The following is a 25,666-nucleotide window of genomic DNA, read 5'->3' as shown; positions in this document are numbered from 1 at the left end:
TCCCTGATTTATCCAGATGTTGCAGGATGAAATGTAGACCCATGTTCACAGCATCATCTTCAGACCTGTTTGCTCGATAAGCAAACTGCAGGGGGTCCAGTAAGGGTCCGGTGATGTCCTTCAGATAAGCCAGAACCAGTTTTTCAAACGACTTCATGACGATAGATGTTAGCGCCACAGGTCTGTAGTCGTAAAGTCCTTTTATTTTGTTTTGTTTTTCGGAATGGGGATAATCGTTGACTGTTTGAATGTGGCGGGTACTTCACACAACTCCAGAGACCTATTGAAGATCTGTGAAAAGATGGGCGCCAGCTGATCAGCACAGGTTTTCAGACAGGCTGGTGTCACACCGTCAGGGCCTGGTGCCTTTCTTCTTTTGTTCTTTTTGAAGACCTTGCGCACCTCATCTTCACTGAATTGAATGGGAGTTGCAGGAGTGGGGGAGAGGGGTGATGTTGGAGGTGTAAATGGTGTTTCTTCAAACCTACAATAGAACTCGTTCAGATCGTCTGCCAGTTGCTGATTCTGCATAGTGCTGGGGGATGGTGTCTTGTAATTGGTGATGTCTGTTAGACCTTTCCACACTGATGAAGAGTCACTGGAATAAAATTGGTTCCTTATTTTTTTGGAATAATTCCTTTTTGCCACTTTGATCTCCTTTTCCAGTGTGTATTTGGCCTGTTTATACAAAACTTTGTTTCCTTTCCTATAAGCTTTGGTGTTGGAGTGTTGCAGTGAACCATGGTTTGTCATTGTTGTAAGTTAAATGAGTCCTGGAAGGAATGCATATATCTTCACAGAAACTGATATATGAAGTTACAGTCTCAGTGAGCTCGTCCAGATCGGTGGCAGCAGCTTCAAAAACACTCCAATCAGTGCATTCAAAACATGCCTGTAAAACCTGCTCTGTTTCACTGGTCCATCTCTTTACACCCTTTGCTACAGGTTTAGCAGATAAAGTTTAGATTAAGTTTTTGCCTGTATGTTGGTATAAGATGAACCAGGCAGTGATCTGAGAGTCCCAAAGCTGCCCGTGAGACAGAGTGATATGCATTCCTTATTGTGGTGTAACAGTGGTCCAATATATTACTGTCTCTTGTGGGACATGTGACGTGCTGTCTGTATTTTGGCAGTTCACGGGAGAGATTTGCTCTATTAAAATCCCCAAGAATGATTAAAACAGAGTCAGGGTGTTGTTGTTCTGTCTCTGTGATCTGATCAGCAAGTTTCTGTAACGCCAGGTTTACGTGCTTGCGGTGGAATGTACACGCTCACGAGAATAAACGAGCAAAACTCTCGCGGCGAATAGAACGGCTTACAGTTAATGAAAAGAGCTTCAACACCAGAACAGCACATTTTCTTTAACACTGTTACATCAGTACACCACCTCTCATTGATGTAAAAGCACGTCCTGCCGCCACGCGATTTCCCTGTTGATTCTGTGTCGTGGTCTCCTCTGAACAGCTGATATCCCGGTAGATGAATCGCGCTGTCCGGTATAGCCGCGTTCAGCCAAGTTTCCGTGAAACACAGAGCAGCAGAATGTGAGAAAGCCTTATTTGTCCGGGAGAGCAGAAGGAGTTTGTCTGTTTTGTTGGGTAGAGAGCGGAGATTTGCTAGATGTATGCCAGGTAATGACATCTTGAATCCACGCTGACGAAGCTTCACTAGCGCGCCGGCGCGTTTTACCCTCCTGCGCGTCCGAAAGCGTCTGATCAGCGCTGCTGCTCCGCCAACTACGATGTTCAGCAAAACGTCTGAAATATCAAAAACCGGTAGAAGATTTTGTTGTGTGTTCTGCCGAATGTTCAGCAGTTCATCCCTGGTAAAACTGTTTGTGTTTAAAACAACTGGAGAGCTAAGCACAGAGGCTGCCATCCGCATTTTTTTTATTTTTTATTATTTGTTGAACATCAAATAAATTGTTAGTCTTGATTTGGTTCAGGCGTTTTTTGTATTTTCTAGCTTGGGGAACAGACACAGTCTCTATAGTGTGATATCTAGGTGAGAGGGTCTCTATGTGCTGAGAATTAACTGATTTCTGTGAAGTGAAGCGGCTAGCAGACGGTCGATTTAGCCAGTCTGTCTACTTCCTGACCTGGGCCCCAGTTAGTCACTTGCAAACTCTAAGACTATGTGCCATATTTCTAGATAGGAGAGAAGCTCCACATCTGGAGGGATGAAGACCATCTCTTTTCAACCAGTCAGGTCTGCCCCAAAAGCTTGTCCAATTGTCTATGAAACCTATGTTATTCTGCGGGCACCACTTAGACATCCAGCCGTTGAGTGACCACAGTCTACTGTGTATCTCGTCACCACGGTAAGCAGGGAGGGGACCAGAGCATATTACAGTGTCTGACATCACACTATATATATAGAAGGCCTGAACGTGACTGTAAGCTGAAGATACTAAAGTGAATTGATGTCTAACAATTTAAAGTTCTCTTTTTTGTTTAAATCAGTATTCAGATTTTGCTATCTAACTTTTTAGTTAATTTGTATAATGAATGAAATATAATTCTGTTTAGGGATTTTCATTGTTTATGTCAATTTTAGAATAACTGATTAATCATCTGAATGTGACATTATCATTCTGGTTCTAGGCTTTCGAACTGCAGAATCACTGAAGAAGGTTATAAAGCTCTGGCTTCAGCTCTGAGATCAAACCCTTCACACCTGATAGAGCTGGATCTCACAGGAAATGATCCTGGACAATCAGGAGTGAAGGATCTCAATGATTTACTACAGGATCCAAACTGTCAACTCAAGACATTGAGGTGAGACCTGATCAAATAATGTTACAGAAATAAATGGGTAATTTATTTATTTTTTAGCATCTCAAGCCGTGCGGTTGACCCATCTAGTCTGAGACCCATTCTGCATCAAACTAAGATTGCTCTAGAGACAAAAAGTAATGCCATCAAGCTAGCATTTTTAAACATTCGCTCACTAAAAAATAAATCACTTCTGATCAATGATTTTATAACCACAAACAACCTGGATTTTATGTTTCTAAATGAAACATGGCTAGAAGACAGCGGTAGCGCAACAATCCTCAACGAATCAGCGCCTCCAGGCTTTACTTTCATGAGTGTCTGCAGAGCTGTTAGAAGAGGCGGTGGTGTCGCTGCTCTTTTTAAAGATGTTTATCAATGCAAGCAAGTGTCATTTGGTCAGTACATGTCTTTTGAATATCTAGGGATTATGCTGAAAGGGGCTCCACGCATTCTGTTTATCATTATTTACAGGCCCCCAAAATACTGTCCAGTCTTTGTTGATGAGTTCACAGAACTGCTATCAATGATTTGTTCAGAGTTTGACTGTTTTGCTATTGCAGGGGATTTTAATGTTCACATAGAAAATGCAGAAAGCAAAACTACAAAAGAAATTATAACGGTTTTGAACACTTTTGACCTGATTCAGCATGTGCATGGGCCCACACATAATCGTGGACACACTCTTGATTTACTCATCAGTAAGGGTCTAAACATTTCATCCACTGTTATCAAGGATGTAGCACTGTCTGATCACTTCTGTATTTTCTTTGATATATTGATCTCTGCTACCACTGAATCTAGATCAGTCTCTGTCAGAAAGAGATGCATTAATGATAACACTAGTGTGCTATTTATGAAGGCTATATCTTCAATACCAAGCATTTCTGCAGACTCTGTTGATCTTCTCCTGGAGTCCTTTAACTCAAAAGTTAAGAATGTCATTGATGACATCGCACCTGTAAAAATCAGAATTTCTGGCAAACAGAAATCGCCGTGGAGAAAATCAACAGCAGTACAGAGTATGAAAAGACAATGCAGAAAATCTGAGCGGATGTAGCGGAAGACGAAACTCGAAATTCACTATAGCATCTATAAAGACAGCCTTCATGCTTTCAATGTTGAACTAGGTAAAGCTAGACAAATGTTCTTTTCAAACCTTATAAACAGGAACTTAAACAACACTCGCACTCTTTTTGCTACCGTTGAGAGACTAACAAACCCCCCTAGTCAGATCCCTAGTGAACTGCTCTCCGACAGCAAGTGCGATGAGTTTGCTTCCTTCTTTTCTGAGAAGATCAATAATATCAGAAAGACAATTAGCACACCCAGCCAGCAATGACTTGTGGGGCCCAGCTGGGTTAACTACGGGTTCCATGGGAACTGTGTGGGCATGGGCTTTGGCTGGGTGAAATCAGCGGGTCCCATGTAGGTTTTGTAGTATGAGTCCCACATAGGAAGCCCATATGAGCTGATTACATGGGTCACATAAGGGACAGGCATGGGCCAAGTGGGCATGGGTTTGATCTGGGAACACATATATGGGTCTTGCATGACATATTTATGGGCCAAGTGGGCATGGGTTTTATCTGGGAACGCATATATGGGTCTTGAATGGCATATTTATGGGCCAAGTGGGCATGGGTTTGATCTGGGAATACATATATGGGTCCTGCATGGCATAATTATGGGCCAAGTGGGCATGGGTTTGATCTGGGAATACATATATGGGTCCTGCATGACATATTTATGGGCCAAGTGGGCATGGGTTTGATCTGGGAATACATATATGGGTCCTGCATGACATATTTATGGGCCAAGTGGGCATGGGTTTGAACTGGGAATGCACATATGGGTCCTGCATGACATATTTATGGGCCAAGTGGGCATGGGTTTGATCTGGGAATACATATATGGGTCCTGCATGACATATTTATGGGCCAAGTGGGCATGGGTTTGAACTGGGAATGCACATATGGGTCCTGCATGACATATTTATGGGCCAAGTGGGCATGGGTTTGAACTGGGAATGCATATATGGGTCCTGCATGGCATATTTATGGGCCAAGTGGGCATGGGTTTGAACTGGGGATGCACATATGGGTCCTGCATGACATATTTATGGGCCAAGTGGGCATGGGTTTGATCTGGGAATACATATATGGGTCCTGCATGACATATTTATGGGCCAAGTGGGCATGGGTTTGATCTGGGAACGCATATATGGGTCTTGAATGGCATATTTATGGGCCAAGTGGGCATGGGTTTGATCTGGGAATACATATATGGGTCCTGCATGACATATTTATGGGCCAAGTGGACATGGGTTTGATCTGGGAACGCATATATGGGTCTTGAATGGCATATTTATGGGCCAAGTGGGCATGGGTTTGAACTGGGAATGCACATATGGGTCCTGCATAGAATTTTTATAGGCTAAGTGGGCATGGGTTTAAAATGGGAACACAAATATGGGTCCTGCATGACATATTTATGGGCCAAGTGGGCATGGGTTTGAACTGGGAATGCATATATGGGTCCTGCATGGCATATTTATGGACCAAGTGGGCATGGGTTTGATCTGGGAATGCATATATGGGTCCTGCATGGCATATTTATGGGCCAAGTGGGCATGGGTTTGATCTGGGAATGCATATATGGGTCCTGCATGGCATATTTATGGGCCAAGTGGGCATGGGTTTGAACTGGGAATGCACATATGGGTCCTGCATGACATATTTATGGGCCAAGTGGGCATGGGTTTGAACTGGGAATGCATATATGGGTCCTGCATGGCATATTTATGGGCCAAGTGGGCATGGGTTTGAACTGGGGATGCACATATGGGTCCTGCATGACATATTTATGGGCCAAGTGGGCATGGGTTTGATCTGGGAATACATATATGGGTCCTGCATGACATATTTATGGGCCAAGTGGGCATGGGTTTGATCTGGGAACGCATATATGGGTCTTGAATGGCATATTTATGGGCCAAGTGGGCATGGGTTTGATCTGGGAATACATATATGGGTCCTGCATGACATATTTATGGGCCAAGTGGACATGGGTTTGATCTGGGAACGCATATATGGGTCTTGAATGGCATATTTATGGGCCAAGTGGGCATGGGTTTGAACTGGGAATGCACATATGGGTCCTGCATAGAATTTTTATAGGCTAAGTGGGCATGGGTTTAAAATGGGAACACAAATATGGGTCCTGCATGACATATTTATGGGCCAAGTGGGCATGGGTTTGAACTGGGAATGCATATATGGGTCCTGCATGGCATATTTATGGACCAAGTGGGCATGGGTTTGATCTGGGAATGCATATATGGGTCCTGCATGGCATATTTATGGGCCAAGTGGGCATGGGTTTGATCTGGGAATGCATATATGGGTCCTGCATGGCATATTTATGGGCCAAGTGGGCATGGGTTTGAACTGGGAATGCACATATGGGTCTTGCATAGAATTTTTATAGGCCAAGTGGGCATGGGTTTGAACTGGGAACACAAATATGGGTCCTGCATGACATATTTATGGGCCAAGTGGGCATGGGTTTGATCTGGGAACGCATATATGGGTCTTGAATGGCATATTTATGGGCCAAGTGGGCATGGGTTTGATCTGGGAACGCATATATGGGTCTTGAATGGCATTTTTATGGGCCAAGTGGGCATAGGTTTGAACTGGGAATGCACATATGGGTCCTGCATAGAATTTTTATAGGCCAAGTGGGCATGGGTTTAAAATGGGAACACAAATATGGGTCCTGCATGACATATTTATGGGCCAAGTGGGCATGGGTTTGAACTGGGAATACATATATGGGTCCTGCATGACATATTTATGGGCCAAGTGGGCATGGGTTTGATCTGGGAATACATATATGGGTCCTGCATGACATATTTATGGGCCAAGTGGGCATGGGTTTGATCTGGGAATACATATATGGGTCCTGCATGACATATTTATGGGCCAAGTGGACATGGGTTTGAACTGGGAATACATATATGGGTCCTGCATGACATATTTATGGGCCAAGTGGGCATGGGTTTGAACTGGGAATACATATATGGGTCCTGCATGACATATTTATGGGCCAAGTGGGCATGGGTTTGATCTGGGAATACACATATGGGTCCTGTATGACATATTTATGGGCCAAGTGGGCATGGGTTTGATCTGGGAATACATATATGGGTCCTGCATGACATATTTATGGGCCAAGTGGACATGGGTTTGAACTGGGAATACATATATGGGTCCTGCATGACATATTTATGGGCCAAGTGGGCATAGGTTTGATCTGGGAACACATATATGGGTCTTGAATGGCATGTTTATAAGCTAAGTTTGGTTTGAACTGCAATTTTACTAATTTACTAATTTTACAGAAAATAACTTTTTTACAGTAGTTTTCTGTGATTTCAAATTACATTCATAACTTAGTAATATTACTAATAGTGGTGGGCCGTTATTGGCGTTAACGTGCTGCGTTAACGTGAGACTCTTATCAGGCGATAAAAAGAATATCGCCTTTAATCTATTCTCAAAGTTGGGTTGGGAACTGGGTCTAAACTACGCAAGATATGATGACTTTCACCTTGATATTTTAGTGTGGATGACGTATACTTAGCCACTGTAGGAGGTGAGAACGAGTCTTCAACCTGTGTGTATGCCTACTGTGAGTGTGAAATGACCACATCAAACAAGACGTGCAAACATGGATGCACCTATGAAGCCGCCGGGTTTGCTTCAGGGCAGGTGCGTTGCTAGACCCTGCACGTGCCCCAGTAAAATCTCAAGTTTGAGTTATAATTTACTTTGATAATCCCAAAATAAAGACATTAAACTATATGCAACAACTGAATTGACGCTTCTAAAAGCAACGCAGTTTAATCAAAGACTATGCACACAGATATCCATGCCCGCACGCGTCTGTGTATTTAAGGGGAACGCGCACGTCGTGCAGCCTTTTGCGCAGAAGTACTTGGTTACACAAGTTTGTATAGTTAATTATGTTGTAAATGCAATTGTCAAGCAGTTTGTGATGCATTTTGGAAACAGGAGATGAGTGCCTGGTCTAATGTGCCACCTGGCTTGAGAAACCCATTCTCAAAGACTACCTTTTAGTCATTATTTGGGTAGCACACATATTCGGATAGCCTTCAGCAGAATTCAAATTAGCCATTTTTATCTAGATTAATCTAGATTAATTTCAAAATTACAGTGAGATTAATCTAGATTTAAAAAAAATTATCTATGCCCACCACTAATTACTAACAATATCTGTAAACTTGACTGTTATTTTAGGTCCTATATCATTAAAGGCAAATTACATTTTTTTTCTTTTTTATACAGGAAAATTGCTTTTACAGTATTTTTTTGTGTTATTTTAAATTGTTAAAAACTTTGTAAAATTACAAACAATATCTGTAAATTAACAACTTAACTATTATTTTAAGTATTATTCCATTAATGACAAATTACAGGAATTCTTTTTTTTTTTTGCAGTATTTTTTCTGTTTTCTTAAATTACTTACACATTGACATAAAATTACAAAAACAATCTGTAATTAAATAATGTAGCTCATTAAGGTTTATGTCTATACTAACAATTTAATGTTCTTTTTGTACACTGTGTTCCAAATTATTATGCAAATTGGATATAAGTGTCATAAACATAAAAAAAATAGTTTTTCAATTAAACTCATGGATGGTATTGTGTCTCATGGCTCTTTGGGTCACTGAAATGAATCTCAGACACCTGTGATAAATAGTTTGCCAAATGAGCACAATTAAAGGAAAATTACTTAAGAAGGATGTTCCACATTATTAAGCAGGTCACAGGTTTCAAGCAACATGGGGAAAGAAAAAAGAACTCTCTGCTGCCGAAAAGTGTCAAATAGTACAATGCCTTGGACAAGGTATGAAAACATTAGATATTTCACAAAAACTTAAGTGTGATCATTGTACTGTGCAGATTTGTGGCTGATTCAGAGCACAGACTGGTTTGTTCAGGAAAAGGCAGAATGAGGAAGGTTTCTGCCAGACAAATTCATCAGATTAAGAGAGCAGCTGCTAAAATGCCATTACAAAGTAGAAAACAGGTATTTGAAGCTGCTGGTGCCTCTGGAGTCCCGCGAACATCAAGGTGTAGGATCCTTCAGAGGCTTGCAGTTGAGCATAAACCTACTATTCGGCCACTCCTAACTAATGCTCACAAGCAGAAATGGTTGCAGTGGGCCCAGACATACATGAAGACTAATTTTCAAACAGTCTTGTTTACTGATGAGTGTCGTGCATCTTTGGATGGTCCAGATGGATGGAGTAGTGGATGGAACATGTCCCAACAAGGCTGCGACGTTAGAGGTGGCGTTTTGGGCCGGAATCATAGGGAGAGAGCTGGTAGGTTCCTTTAGGGTCCCTGAAGGTGTGAAAATGACCTCGGCAAAGTATGAAAATGAGAAACTCATTGTGTGGCCCCCATCCTCCCCTGACCTCAACCAGATTGAGAACCTTTGGAGCATCCTCAAGCAAAAGATCTATTAGGTTGAGAAGCAGTTCACATCAAAACAGCAGCTCTGGGAGGCTATTCTGACATCCTGCAAACATATTCAATCAGAAACTCTCCAAAAACTCACAAGTTCAATGGATGCAAGAATTGTGATAGTGATATCAAAGAAGGGGTCCTATGGTAAGATGTAACTTGCCCTGTTAGGATGTTTTTGATTGAAATAGCTTTTGATTTCAGTAAATATGACCACCTAATGCTGCAAATTCAGAAAATGCCAATTTTCAGTTCTTTACAACCTATAAAATGTTTTAACTCTGTTGTGAATAATAATTTGGAACAGTGCATTTTCAGTTTTTTATTTTTGAAATAAATACTGTTATCATTAGGAGTTTTTTTCAATAAAATTCAAATTATGCCCTATGGTTGATGACTTAAAAAATTATACTGACTGTCATTTGCATTGACTAATTATGAAAATCGGAGAAAGATATCATTTGCATAATAATTTGGAACACGGTGTAATTTGAAAGTAAATCTTATTAGTTTTTATTTAGATGTATTTTACATTAAAACTCTGTAATTCTAAAAAAGTAGAATATGTATAAAATAGAAAATCAGTCTTAAAATCCACAAATCATGTAACCATGCAATAAAAATGCATTTCATTTTTTTTTTTATATAAAGAAAAAAATAACCAATAAAGAATGAGTGTATAATTTATTTGCATTAGTCGTGTCAAAAAGCAATACCACAGTAGTCCAAATGACAATACGTTTGCAGTCCTCTCTGGTGGAATATACAGTAGGATGATAATTTAGTGTGGGAAGCAGTGCATAATTCAAGTTGTTAAATGCTGAAAAAGCTATAGCGAATTCACTATAGCTCAGTTGACGCGCTTTCTAATTGCAATCTATGACGGTACTGGCGACAGCCAATGAGCGTTTGATTATCGCTGCCTTTGATTATTCTGGCCAATGACTAGTAGGGAGCCGTTTCCCGGTTAAATTTGAATATGCTGATCGGCTTCTGTTGTAGTCTGTTTCGGTCGTTCTTCTAGCAACGACTTTCATGTGGATTATTTTACGTCTGACTGTTTAATTCATATTTTGAGCGAGTTTTGGTTGTGGGATGAAGATTGAGAACAAACAAACGCGAATATGGACTTTTACCAGCAGCTGAAGATCATGCAAACTGCAAAAGGTACCTTTTACTATTATATAAAGTTCTATAGACTGTTACACTAGTTACATTAAGGTACTGAAGTGATATACTAATCGCGATTACATATTTTAGTATCCTACCAGTGTGTGTTACTGTGTTTTGTTAGTATTAACTAATACTGTTAGCTGCGGCTAGGCGGTAACATTATATTTATGTCTTGCCGAACATATGTAGTGAAAGAAATCTGCAGCTCACTTGAATAGTCAAATACAGACAGTTTACTTAAGATGTAATTGACCTAAATACAGTCACTAATGTTTTGATTCAAGATTAACAAACCAGGTTAGGCGTCAGTTACTGGATCTGTGCATTTTCTTCTTAAAGTTACAGTATAATTAAGCTTAACGTTACCAGTCGGTCTTAATTATAATCAAACAACAAAATACTAAAGAGAAAATCATTAAATGTACTTAACTTGCCTTTGTATTAGTCCTATTGTTTGTAACTACTTTGATCGTATGTTGAATGCAATACAATATTATAAATAACTATACTGTGATGTATTACTATTGTGAAATAATATGGTCATATCGTGCACCCATGCTAGTTTTAAGATCAAACTCACAAAATGTGACAGAACTTCAAAATGAGTAACCTAAGAACACTGTTATGTGAACTCATCTGACAGAGAGAGGACCTGAGTGAAAGCATGATCATTGGACTCCATGGAGAAGAATACTAGATGTAAACCAGGATTTTGGATCAGCTGTGCAGATTTGGTATGGAGCCGGTGAGTACATTTTCGCAAGCCCATGTCTGTCAGTAAGTAGATAATGTCTTATCAAACAAATTAATTTTAATTTAATTGATTGCTTGTGTGTGTGTTTCCCCTTATGATCCAGAAGTTTTGGGAATGAAAATCTTCTACTACATGATCTTCAGAGGAAGTAAGTATTCATTTTACATTAAGACACACTAACATTAATTTATTTTTAAAGGAAAGTTCGTAGTATTTTTCTTCAGTTTTTTGTTTTAAAATTGTTTTTGTTTTGTTTTTTACCCCCAGCTGATTCAGCTGATTCCTGGCCATTTGGAGGAGGACTGCTCTTCATCTGGTGTGTCTGTCACTTCTGGTGCAGAGTCATGGACCTTTTGTTGTATGTTTTGGTTATACTTATTCTCACACTACATTAATTATCAGAGCTACAGTGGTGCCCAAAATTATTAGAACACTAGTATTTAAACTACCTTAACTAATGGTTTAAACTTATTTATTTCATTTGCTATAGTGTGTCAGTATGAAATATCAGTTTACATTTCCAAGCGTTCTTTTTGCCATTAATTATAATAATCAGTGACACAATAAGTATGAAAACAAACAATGCTTGACACAGAGGTCTAATCTCATCATTTAAATCCAGAAGAACTGTGGCAACATCTCCAAGATGCTTAAAGAAACCTACCAGCAAAGCAGTACTGTTAAAAGTTTTAAGCACTTGTGTACAAATTCTGTAAAATGAGAACGTTGATAAAAATGTCATAAATGTTTTCTTTATCAATTAACTTCTTTTAACTAAATTAAATCAACATTTGGTGTGACCATCATCTTGTGTTTAAAGCAGCTTTTGCACTTGGTGCACTTGCGGATAGTTTTTCAGGTTTGCAGGTGGGTCTCTTGAAGCATCTTGGAGACGTTGCCACAGTTCTTCTAGATTTAATCTGTCTCAGTTCTGTGCAGAATGGATGATGATAAGATCAGATCTCTGTTTGGAGCACTGGCTGTTGTCAAACAAAAATCTTACTGGATTATTACATTTAATGGCAAAATTAATGTTTAGAAATATAAAATAAATTACCCATTGAAACACTACAGCAAAAGATAGACATGACTGAATTAAAATCATTTTTAGCTGGTAAAAATACTAGTGTTCTAATAATTTTGGACACCACTGTATGGAGCCCATGGGAGTCAGTAGAATATTGTGGATTAAAATAAAATGATGTGGATGAAATAGAAATGCATTTTCAGTTAAATTTCATCTCGGAGCTCTAAATAACTGGTAATGAAAAATTCAATAATCTAAATTTACATCTGAAACTAATAAAATTGTTAATCTTGACAATTTTGTAGATGTATTGGTTTTGTATTTATTCAGTTTTAAAGGACTAGTTCAATTCTGGCACAAATATTTCCTGCTGATAATTTACTCACCCATGTGTCATTCAAGATGCTTGTGTCTGTCTCTTTTTCTGTCAAAAAGGTTTTTGAGGGAAAACATTCCAGGATTTTTCTCCATATTTAAATGGGAGCCAAGGGGTTGAAGGTCCAAATTTAATTGTCAATGCAGCTTCAAAGGGCTCTACATCATCCCACCCAAGGAATAAGGGTCACTGGGAACTTGTAAAGCCCTTTGAAAGCTGTATTGAAATTTTGAAACCTTTATCCTTGACCTTAATCCCACTGAAGTCCACTATATGGAGAAAAATCCTGAAATCTACTCCTCAAAAACTTGACTTTCTTTTCGACTTAAAGGTGCAATGTGTAATATTTAAGATTATCTCTAGACAGAAATGCAATATAATATAGATAACTATGTTTTCAGGGGTGTATAAAGACCTTACGTAATGAGCCATTATGTTTTTATTAACTTAGAATTATCAGTTTATATCTACATACACCGCGGGTCCCCTCACATGAAAGCCGACATTATGTTTCTACAGTAGCCCTGAACGGACAAACTGCTCTACAGATCACGTTTCATCACTGTTGTTCAAGCGAAAAAACACTGACACAATGATGAACAAGTAACAGTAATATTCACAATAACATCGTTTTATTGAATTATCAAGTAAATCTAATTCCCTAATTTATAAAAGAAACTTCATTATTCTTTGCTGTCTAAAACGATGACAGCTTAATCCCGTGTCGGCTGCCGTAGCTTCTGTGAAGGGAGGGGTGAGCGGTGGACTAAACCGTTGGTTGCAATTCATAGCCTTACTGCTAGATGCCGCAAAAAATCTACACACTGCACCTTTAAAGAAAGAAAGATATGAACATCTTGGATTACATGGGGGTGAGTGAATTATCAGGAAATATTTTCTAATAGTTTTAAGGTAAACATATATTTAATTAAACGTTTTAATGAAACTGTCCCATGTTCTTTTAATTTAATTGTGCTGTATTTCTTAAAAAATAGCTGAAATGTAAAATGTAAATTTTATATGGCATTTGCACAGACTTTGTATTGCAGACTGTTTTTTGTCTTTTAAATAAAAATGTTAATTGTCCACCTTGAGCATGCTTTGACACTTTATTGAAGGTTTTTTTATTGTAATTATTTGGGGTGCTGCCGGGGCGTCCGGGTGTGTGACTAGGGCGCGGATTCCGGCACATCCCGGGGGGGCGTCTGGGGCGGCCTGGATCTCCTGGGCGTTGGCTGGCCCCCATGTGGATCCCGGGTGCAAACCCACTTTAAACCCCTTTGGGCAGGTGGGGCCCAAATGGGTCTGTCATGAATTGCCCGATTAAGACCCACATAAGACCCTTACAGATCCCACTTAAAACCCACCTGGGCATCCACGGCGTGCCCCCATGTGGATCCCAGGTGCAAGCCCACTTTATAACCCCTACAGACTGGTGGGCCCCAAATGGGTCTGATATGTATTGCCCGGTTAAGACCCACATAAGACCCTTACAGATCCCACTTAAAACCCATCTGGGCATCCACGGCTAGCCCCCATGTGGATTCCGGGTGCAAGCCCACTTTAAACCCCTACAGACTGGTGGGCCCCAAATGGGTCTGTCATGTATTGCCCGGTTAAGACCCACATAAGACCCTTACAGATCCCACTTAAAACCCACCTGGGCATCCACGGCTGGCCCCCATGTGGATCCCGGGTGCAAGCCCACTTTAAACCCCTACAGACTGGTGGGCCCCAAAGGGGTCTGACATGTATTGCCCGGTTAAGACCCACACAAGACCCTTACAAATCCCACTTAAAACCCATCTGGGCATCCACGGCTGGCCCCCATGTGGATCCCGGGTGCAAGCCCACTTTAAACCCCTACAGACTGGTGGGCCCCAAATGGGTCTGACATGTATTGCCCGGTTAAGACCCACATAAGACTCTTACAGATCCCACTCAAAACCCATCTGGGCATCCACGGCTGGCCCCCATGTGGATCCCGGGTGCAATCCCACTCTTTGTGCAGGTGGGGCCCAAATGGGTTTGGCATGAATTGCCCAATTAAGACCCATGCAGTACCCTTACAGGTCCCACTTAGTAAGTCTGGGCTTCCACAACTGGCCCCAATGTAAATCCCGGGTGCAAGCCCATAATGGGGCCCACATTTGCCGCCCATGAAGCCCTCATCTGGGCCCCACATGTCATTGCTGGCTGGGCACCCTCAAGTTATGCAGAGGTCAGACAGATCCGACCGCAATTTCAAAAAGAAGTCATTATGTCTACTTTTGAAGCAATCGATAGCAACATTTTGGAAGAAACAGTACAGCACCTCAAATCGTCAACCTGCCACCTTGACACACTTCCCACATCTTTTTTCAAAAGTGTGCTTAACTGTTTAGAAGCAGATCTCTTAGAAGTGGTGAACACCTCACTTCTTTCTGGAACTTTTCCAAACTCCCTGAAAACTGCAGTTGTTAAGCCCCTTTTGAAAAAGAGAAATCTTGATAACACCATATTGAGCAACTATAGACCAATATCAAATCTTCCTTTTATAGGTAAGATTATTGAAAAGGTTGTTTTCAATCAGCTGAATCACTACTTAAACTCAAATGGATACCTGGACCATTTCCAATCTGGCTTCAGACAACATCATAGCACAGAGACAGCGCTCATAAAGATAATAAATGATATTCGCCTAAATTCAGATTCTGGCAAAATATCAGTGCTGGTATTACTAGATCTCAGTGCTGCGTTCGACACTGTCGATCACAACATTCTTTTAGATAGATTGGAAAACTGGGTCGGGCTCTCTGGGATGGTTCTCAAATGGTTCAGGTCATACTTAGAAGGGAGAAGCTATTATGTGAGTATAGGAGAACATAAGTCAAAGTGGACGTCCATGACATGCGGAGTCCCACAAGGCTCAATTCTAGCGCCGCTGTTGTTCAGCCTGTATATGCTCCCACTAAGTCAAATAATGAGAAAGAACCAAATTGCATATCACAGCTATGCAGATGATACCCAGATTTACCTAGCCTTATCGCCAAATGACTACAGCCCCATTGACTCCCTCTGCCAATGCATTGATGAAATTAACAGTTGGATGTGCCAAAACTTTTTACAGTTAAACAAGGAGAAAACAGAAGTCATTGCATTTGGAAACAAAGATGACGTTCATAAGGTAAATGCGTACCTTGACGCTAGGGGTCAAAAAACAAAAAATCAAGTCAAGAATCTGGGTGTGATTCTGGAGTCAGACCTCAGTTTCAGTAGCCATGTCAAAGCAGTAACTAAATCAGCATACTATCATCTTAAAAACATTGCAAGAATTAGATGTTTTGTTTCCCGTCAAGATTTGGAGAAACGTGTTCATGCCTTTATCACCAGCAGGGTAGACTATTGTAATGGTCTCCTCACCGGCCTTCCCAAGAAGACCATTAGACAGCTGCAGCTCATACAGAACGCTGCTGCCAGGATTCTGACTAGAACCAAAAAATCAGAGCATATTACACCAGTCCTTAGGTCCCTACACTGGCTTCCAGTTATGTTTAGGATAGATTTTAAAGTACTTTCACTTGTTTATAAAGCACTCAATGGCCCAGGACCTACATACATTGCAGATATGCTCACTGTATACAAACCTAACAGACAACTCCGATCACTAGGATCGAGTCAGTTAGTAATATCAAGGGTTCACACAAAACAAGGGGAATCTGCTTTTAGCCATTATGCCGCCCGCAGTTGGAATCAGCTTCCAGAAGAGATCAGATGTGCTAATACATTAGTCACATTTAAATGCAGACTCAAAACTCATCTGTTCAGTTGTGCATTTATTGAATGAGCACTGTGCTACGTCCGAACAGATTGCATTATTTTATGTATAATCACTTCTGTATTAATTAATTTGAAATCATTTTCTTTTTTAAATCATCTTAAATGTTCTTAATTTTGTTTTTATTGTTGTGATTATTTTAAATTTTTATGATTTTTATGCTATTGTGATTTTAATTCCTTTTTATGTACAGCATTTTGAATTACCATTGTGTATGAAATGTGCTATATAAATAAACTTGCCTTGCCTTGCCTAGCTATACAATAATCTGGACAATTTGTTTCATCAGAATGATCATATCAGATGCTGTGGGTTTTGTCGAGCTGATGAGTCAAAGTCTGCTTTATTGTCAATTCTGCCACATGTACAGCACATACATACAGATAATTAAAAATGTGTTACTCGCAGACCCTCGGTGCAAAAACATTCAGTTTCACAAGCCAGTTTTCTCTGTGCTGAAGTTTTTCACTGCTCTTCTGCTCTATGGGACATTTCTGTTCTCCTGAGTTTGCTTTAGGACTGAGTGTCCCTCTAGTTTCTTTTCAATAACTGACTATTAGACTTTGTTTTTGAATATTTATGTATTTGTGTATTTAAATGTTTACAGAAAAGTTTTGCATTTACTAGATCTTGTTTTAGAATAATAAAGTTGTCTTTTTGTAATGATTTTTGTAATTCAATAGACCTTTAAATCAGAACTAAATTGATCTCGCCTGCTTCATCTTCTCTTCTGTAGGTTTTTGGGTCCTGCTGCAGATGAAGGCTGTCAGTATGTGACTGGAATTCTGGGTAAAAACACGTTACTCTTGAGAGAGCTGAATCTGAGTGAACATGAACTAGGAGACACACGAGTGAATCAGATCGCTGCTCTACTGGAGGATAAACACTGTCAACTCAACACACTGATGTGAGTATTGCTGGTTTATTAACAATGTTAGATTACTTTTAATAGTACTGTTATTGTAGATGATAATATTTCCATATTTGTGTCAGACCAGATTTTTCTCAGCATCACTAAAAGCCACTACAATGTGAAGTATTAAAATTAAACAGGCAATGAAAAATGGCATAAAGGTTTAAATTAGGGACTCTGTGTTGCATCAAGTGCATCATTTTGCTCACCGGATGCAAATACTGTGAATGTTTAGTGCTTCACTGTCTATCTATCATATGTTGATGCCTTATTAAAAAGTATTTTAGATTTGTTGTATATATTTATGTAGAAATATGTTGTTTTTCATAAATTCCTTTATAACCAAGTGCAAATAGTAATGTGTAACATTTTACCAAATTTTGTACTACACTTTTATTTGTTCCCTACCAAATAATGTTTTTTCACAAAATGTTTGGATGTATGTTCGACTGTAAAAGAATGATTAATAGTTCCACACACAGGGATATTGAAATTCTACATTGATTTAAAAGAGAAAAACTACACTTTCACAGTTTAAATTTGTGTAAATTAAAGATTAGTAGCAAAGTCAGATAAACATATGACTGCTGAATGTAATCATGTTTACTGATTGCTGGTATGCAAGTGTTTTTTGACAACTATTCATAACTGCTTTTAATTTAAAGTTTGTGTTTGACAAAATGTAAAATGTCTGATATTAGTACAGCATATACTGTAAATTGTAAAAACTGAACAAGAGCATTTTAAGAATCAGTGATCAGTATCTGCCTCAAATGTCCTGATCAGTGCTGCACTAAAGCAATTGAACTGCCTTTTCAAAACTTATTTGAATGTCTTCAGTTTAAGGAAATACGTTTATTCATTAAATAAACACATGTGCAAAGTATAATATTTTTATAAGCAAACTGTCTTTGTTGTTGACTTGTAATTGTTTAGTCTACAGTATGTTTGAACATTGATCTGTGAGAGTAAGGTGATTTATAACAATAGTGGACAGTAAATATATTTTGACAGCATTTATTAATCTGTTCATGTTAGTTTATATAATTAATCAGTGTTTATGTTAGTTTACAGTGTATTTACTAATTAACAGGAAACTTTAATTTTAAACTGTATTAGTAACTGTTCAAACTTACATTAATGTTATTGGGGGCAGAGTGGGACTTGTAACCCAAAGGTTGCAGGTTCGAGTCTCAGGTCCGGCAGGGATTGTAGGTGGGGGGAGTGTATGTACAGCACTCTCTTCACCCTCAATACCACGACTGAGGTGAGACCCTTGAGCAAGGCACTGAACCCCCAACTGCTCCCCGGTGCCGCAGCGATGGCTTCCTGCTGCTCCGGATGTGTGTTCACGGTGTGTGTGTTCACTACTGTGTGTGTGCACTTGGATGGGTTAAATGCAGAGCACGAATTCCGAGTATGGGTCACCATACTTGGCCTCACGTCACCCCCTTTCCTTTTCCTCTCCTTACATGCTAGTTGTTCATCATTAACTACATTAGTTAACATGAACTAATGTTATCAAGTGAAGTTTCGTAACTTGGATAAATAGCTCACATATTAATGAGTAATTTTGCTGATTTTCAATCTTTGCATACCTTTATAACTTTTGTGTAGTTTGTAGTAGGGATGTCCCTATCGGATCACGTGGTTTCAGACTCGATCAGAATCGGACATTACCTCCCGATCAGGATTTGGATATATATGCATTTATCAGAGGTCGCGTTAACTGAAAATTGTCCGTCATTGATGGAATTTTTATTGCAATGATGGGAAAATCTGAAGGCCGTCCGTCACTTTGACAGATTACACAGAGGGCGATCTAGTGTAATTATTAGCTGTAATTCCCAGCACTGTCCAGTTGGTGGCGAGTGCACTCCAGTGTGGCAGCAGAGCACTTGCTCCAGAACTAAAACGAAACTGTTACTAATCTTTTGCCTTTTGCTATGCTTTGATTACGCACAGCCGCAATAGTACCAAGAAGCTACAATGATCTATCATGCCAAATTAAAGAGTAGGGATGCACCGATCCGAATCGGCCGATTCATGCTTGCGCGTTTTGTCAGTAAAGCCGGTTCTGTAATCAGCGGTAAATGCCATCAGGTACGGGAATTTCACGTAGCGCCGTATATACTACACACAGCCGTTGTTCACTGACGAGCTGCGCACATTCATACTGATAATGAACATGGATTTGCGCAGCTAGTCGGTAAACAACGGCTGTGTGTAGTATATACGGCTTAACGTGAAATCATGCACCTGATGGCATTTACCGCTGATTACAGAACCGGCTTTACTGATAAAACGCGCAAGCGATCGGCCGATTCGGATCGGTGCATCCCTATTAAAGAGCGCCAAAACGGTATTTATTGCTTGAATTTCTCTTATGAAATTGAATTTGAAATTTGAGACTGTCGTGGCAAAAATCAAACGACTCTCATCGCATAAGAGACAAACTCAAATCAATTGTCTTTTGTAAGGATTTATTCTTTGCAAAGAAGGTCAGACAGTCATACAGGAACACAGGTTGCTGCAGAATGTGACAAAGAAAGGGAGGGCTTCCTCCACTTTTATATCTCTTCCCTAGTCCTCAAGGTTATATCTTTAAACAGCCTGTAACTCTCTATCCCCCAGGGACCAAAGAAAACTCCTTTTTTAGCATACTAGTCAACCTATAGAAAACCTTCTAAGAGACCTTTTGGGTCACCAAAGGTGCCCATTTGCTTCCCCAGCTGCTTCCCCTCATCTAGATGACATTCTTTACCTTTTATGTCTCTTTGCTTTCTGGGTGTCTCTATTTAAAGAAAAAGTATATGCACAGAAAGGGTATGAATGAATTTTTCTTTCACAATTCCCCCTTTTTATCATTCATTGATAACTAATAATTAAAAAAAAATTCATTATACTTGAAATCATCTACTAATGTTAGTACAAAAATCATAAACAATCATTCTCACATCCTCTCATTTGTTCTCTGGAAGCCGGGCTAAACGAATAAGCACTGTTATTGCATTCCTGACATGGGTCAGACCCTCAGTCACTTCTCAGATATTAAATAGAGATGTTACACATATGAAACTCAAAAACTTCATCATTACTAAACTTAAAATATGCAAAGGCTTTTTGTTTTGGGGGTCTTTCCCCCCCCCTTTCGAAAGCAAGCCACACATTACAGTTACAGACATAAAGACAGTCAATCCCTTCGTCTTGTTGCATTGTCTCGTAACACGGACAAATGACCTGCTTAAAACCTTCGTCGTTTCATCCTGTCTTAATTCATTTCACTGTAAGTTCCACTACTGCTATCATCATTGTTAATCACTACTTTCATTCAGATTAGAATACATATTTATATCATCAGGTATACATTTTTCCCTTAATCACAACCCCTTTTAAGCAAATTTAAGTAATTACATCACATTTATACTCTTCATCTCTGACTTTCATATAAATGATCATTCTCTTAAATTTGTGAACCCAAGCTTCACGCTCATTTTTTTTTTGTGTGGGTATAACCCTTTTTAAAATGCAAGCTTAAACAAGGTAAGATAGATCAGTAGGAAAATTTGGGTTAATCATTAAACCACATTTAAAACCACCTTTTTACTCAAAACTCCTTAAGTCAATTGTCGTCTGTCATGGCCCTCATCATTACTGATCATCCCTATCCATTGGTGGTTCCCACGTCCCCATAATCACATTGTCAGTCAATACATCCATCTTAACCATCTGAAGTGAAACCCCTGTCTTCACCAGTCTCTGTACTGAGCTGGATACAATTTGCAAGAAACATGGTAAACACATCAGCAACAACAGTCCCACTGCTATCATTGGTAACACAGTGCTACACAACCAGTAGGCCCAACCTCCCCCGAGGCTGGTCCACCATTCTGCTTGTATGGAATCAGCTTTTTCGGGCTCTTTTACGGCCCTTCTCATGTGTGCCACAATATTTGTAATGTTGTCGCTGTAGTCTGCCTCAAATCTTTTTACTCCATCCGCTCCTCCTCCCAGGATGTAGATGGGACCTTTTACAGTGGCTAGCATGAATCCACGTGGCTCTCACGTCAGCTACCTTCACAGCTGTGTGTGTAGTTAGGAACACATTGAATGGGCCCAGCCACCTTTTGCTTTTTCCTCAGGTCTCATACCACCACGAAATCACCCGGTTTGATGTTGTGCAAGGAACTTTCAGCAAACTTTCCTTGAGCAGCTTTCACCTGTACACAGACATTAAGACAACAGAGAAGACATTTCTTTGCAACAACCTAACATGTCATGCTCACATGATCCTGTTGATGGCAGCTGTTGTTTGCCCCCCTTCTATTCCCATATCTTGTATCCAAGAACAATGGGAAGCACCTTAACCCATGTAAGTCCAGTTTCCTCACAAATTTGACCAATTTGTTTTATTGACTCATTAACAAAATGTGTGGCATTGTCTGAGCTAATTTTCCATGGGTTTTTCCATCCCGGGACTATTTCAGTCAACACAGCCTTTTCTACTGCTGCTGCTGCTGCTGCCTGTTTCGAGACTGGAAAAACTTCCACCTATTTGGACCACATGTCAATCATCACCAAGCAGTACTTTCCCCCCCACATGGGGTCAATTTAATGAAAACCATCACCAAATGAGTCTGCTGGTGGTGGCTGAGATGCTCGGGACATTTTTATCCCTTTTGCCACATTATGTTTGTTCCAAATTACACATCTTTTACAAAAAATTTTCACAAAATTTTGTTAACCCCTTTGTGACCACAATTCTTTCATTGTGCACAATTCTTTCATCTGTGCTACCATTCCCCCTTCTGATGCTTGGTCCAACCCATGCATCATTTTTGCATAGTGAGGAAAGAAGTGTCTGGGTAAACAAGGCTTGCCATCACAGCTTTCCCAAACAACGTCCAGCCAGACTTCCTCCACAGGTTTCTCTCTGTCCCTAAAGCAAAAGTCTGCATGTTCTGTAAACAAGAAGAAAGTATTATCGTTATTTTCAGATAACAAAGTACATTCTGTTTCTTTGGCTATTTAGCCACAGCGACCTTCGCTGTCGCGTCCGCTCTGACGTTTCCTGTGGATACTAAATCTTTGTTATTTGTGTGTGCTGCACATTTACAAATGGGTATCTTGTCAGGCAGCAAAATTGCTTCTAATGAAGCTGCCAAAAAGGGGAGCATGAATTATTGGGCGCCCATCTGAATTTTAAAAATGCTCTGTTTCCACAGTGCTCCAAAATCTTGAAAAATCTAAAAAATCGTAACGCGAGTTTGTATACCTCGTAACGCACTTATTCGTCCTGAGTTTTCACGCCTCTGTTACAGTCACAAGCTCTGCTGCTTGTGCTGAATCGTTTTATGGCAACGAGCCAAATGTCACAATTTCAAACTCATCGTCACAGAATAGCCAACTTTGTTCTGACCTGTTTGTGGATCTCTGAACGCCGAACCATCCACAAAGAGGACATTTTGTGTTTTCAAGTGGTACATCAGAAAGATCTGGACGTAGCGTACTCACTTGATCAAACACAGTCAGACAACAGTTGTTCCTATCCATCCTCCTCTGTGTGAAGGAGGGTGGCAGGATTCAAGGTTGTGCAACGTTTAACGCTATTTTGGTTATATCGTCCAAGATAGTGTGGTATCGCAACCAACGAGCCGTCAATAAATGCAGTATTTTCTGTTCATGCAGAATCATGGACACTGTGTGCCAGACAATCAATGCCAGGTCATAATACCCTATGAAATCTCTAGATGTCATTAAGGCTTTCTCAGCAGATGCCACTGCCCTCAGACAGCAAGGCAGGCCTGCTACTACTGGTTTTAGCTTGTTTGAAAAAATAGGCCACAGGTCACAGTTTGTCTCCATGATACTGCAATAAAACAGAGGTCATAAACCCATTTTCTCATCCACCATCTCAACAAAAAGAATTAGTTGGTACCTGTATGTCCAAAGTTGGCGCCAGAGACAGCTGAAACTTTATGTTCATGAATGCCTCTGCCGCCTCCTCTGGCCCTTCAATGTTGTTGCATTATCTCAACCCCTTCCCTAGAGTTAGGGCTCACAGGGGCTGTTCAATAATCACATAGTTGGGGATGAATGTTCTGCAATATGAACACACTCCCAAAAATGACAACATTTTTTTTTTTTTTTTCTCAGACAGGGATTTGCTGTTGGGTGTATGACATGTCTTAAAAAATGTAAACTTTTAGTTTAAAACTGTAGCTTTTGATAATGTGCTACATATTGAAATACAGCAGTTCCAGCTGTCAGGGTCAGAGGCTCCAGGCAAGTCTACCACTGAGTAGAAAGTCACATCTTGTGAAATTTTGCAACAAAAATGCATATAGATTTGGCACTAATGGAGCTCTTTTTCTGACAGCTGCGTTTACTGCTTTTACTTTTAAATCGTGGACAAAGCGCCACTTTTTTCACAGGAAAAATCATTACATAGCATTATTACACCTTTTTTCAATAGTGCCTCAAACACTGGTTTTATTCCCAGTATCGCCTCTGTTTCAGGAGGTACTGGTGTTGACATGGTCTGTAATCAGATTTTGGAGTGATCACAACCGGTTTACATCCCTCAATCAAGCCCACATCATATTTGTGTTTTGCCCAGAATTTAGAAGGCACCTCTGCCAAAGCAGGGTGCATATCTGAGGTGTAAACATTTGCCATGCAATCATTTTCCTTTGTATTTTTGTCAATAGGTGTCACAACTTCATACCTCTATGTTATGCCTACACCCATACACATAAATGCCTAAAAATGCTCACTATATCTTGCGTCATCAAATTTCTCACTCCAGTCTGTCACTTCAATACAGCTTCTCAAAAACAACTCTACTTCAGACCACTGCTCATCCCTGGCCTTCGAAAACTGATAAGTGAAGCACAGACTCTCCTGCTACTAGATAAAACAGAAGCTTTTTCTTTTCTTTTTTTTCTGTCAGGCTAACTGAAACCGCACACACCTTTTCTGTCTAAAATATCTTTTTACTGCTCAAAGTTTTCCTACCTCTCCTCTAAACCAATCTTTCTCCTATTGGTAGTCTATTTTTCCCATTATGACATGTGATGTGCAATGTAATTTGTCAAACAGCATAATTTGTGCATTGAATGGCTCTGTTCAGTTCTTAGCCAATTCACACACCCTCTAAGCCCACCGGGTCTTATCTTGCAGACTGCACGATTTCTCCTCCTGCTCTGTCACTCTGACACCCCAGGAGTCAGTGACAAGCATCAAATTTAGTTTTAAATTTTAGTAATCTCGACCCATAAGGGGTACAGGGCATGCCATGCCAACAAAATGATTGTTTTAACACTCAGGCCCCCTCTTTTTTTTTTTTTTTTTTTTTTTTTTTTTAGGGTGCCGTGAATCTTTCAAAAAAAATCTTGTGCCCTAATTCAGAAATGTACTCATTTAATTTATTAGTTAATGACGGTTGACATTGCAGATCACATGGTCACAAACAAAATTTGTATGCCCCAGAATCTGCTATATATTCAACTAATACCCCCTCTACCAGCATGGGTATTGTGGAACTTTTAAAACTTATTTTAAATTCTTCACTTTCATACTTTGTTACACATTTATCAGTAATTTCATTACTCAAATCAAAAACACACAAAGAAATGCAAGCTTTTCTTCATTGCTTACAGCAGTGTTTGTATCAGAATGTGTGTAAACGCAAGCTTTTCTTCATTGCAGAGAGCAGTATTTACATCAGTGTATGTGTCTGTGTGTGTGGTTAAAAAGAATGTTCACTTCCCTGCACTGTAGCTGTTGGCTGTTCACCCGGGACCCCTCCTCCCTGCTCTCCGTTTTTCTCACTTCAGTCAGCTTGATTCTGCTGGTACTCAGGGCATTCTCGGGGCCCAGTGACCATCTTTCTTACACAGTCTGCATTTGGTACATCGTCTGAAGTCAAAATCAGTACCCCCACAAAACTTGCAGGTACGCAGTCCTGGGTTTCTTCCAGTCCAGCTCAGGGGTCTTACACCCCGTCCTTTTCCTCTTCCCCCTCTTGTCTGTTGATATCGGGCAGCAGAATAACCCCCAGGTTGCGTTTACAGCCTGCACCATGGCCAGCTGTAGTTCTTTATCAGTCCTTGCTTCAACCCTTTTCGCCTTCACCGTTTGTTGTTCTTCGGTATGCAAAGCGTGCGCTAAAATAGCAGACAGCCGCCCATTCTTCCACTCGATGTAGCTGGATTTCATTGCTCGTGCAATTTCAGGTTTCAGTCCACTCAGAAACCAGCTTCACAGATG

The 25,666-nt window shown here is 40.0% G+C and overlaps 1 protein-coding gene across 1 annotated transcript in view; it reads left to right on the top strand.

Annotated features, from left to right (window-relative positions):
- The window catches only part of LOC141337911 (uncharacterized), a 536,025-nt gene that overhangs the window by 467,942 nt on the left and 42,417 nt on the right, over window positions 1-25,666 (top strand). Inside the window, exon 33 of the mRNA XM_073843487.1 lies at window positions 2,604-2,777. Within this exon, the coding sequence (XP_073699588.1) occupies window positions 2,604-2,777 (174 nt within the window). The remainder of the gene's footprint in view (window positions 1-2,603; window positions 2,778-25,666) is intronic.

Source organism: Garra rufa, chromosome 7, assembly GCF_049309525.1.
Source record: "Garra rufa chromosome 7, GarRuf1.0, whole genome shotgun sequence".
Classification (NCBI taxonomy): domain Eukaryota; kingdom Metazoa; phylum Chordata; class Actinopteri; order Cypriniformes; family Cyprinidae; genus Garra; species Garra rufa.
Note: the sequence above shows the minus strand (reverse complement) of the source record. Positions and strands in the feature narration are given on the sequence as shown.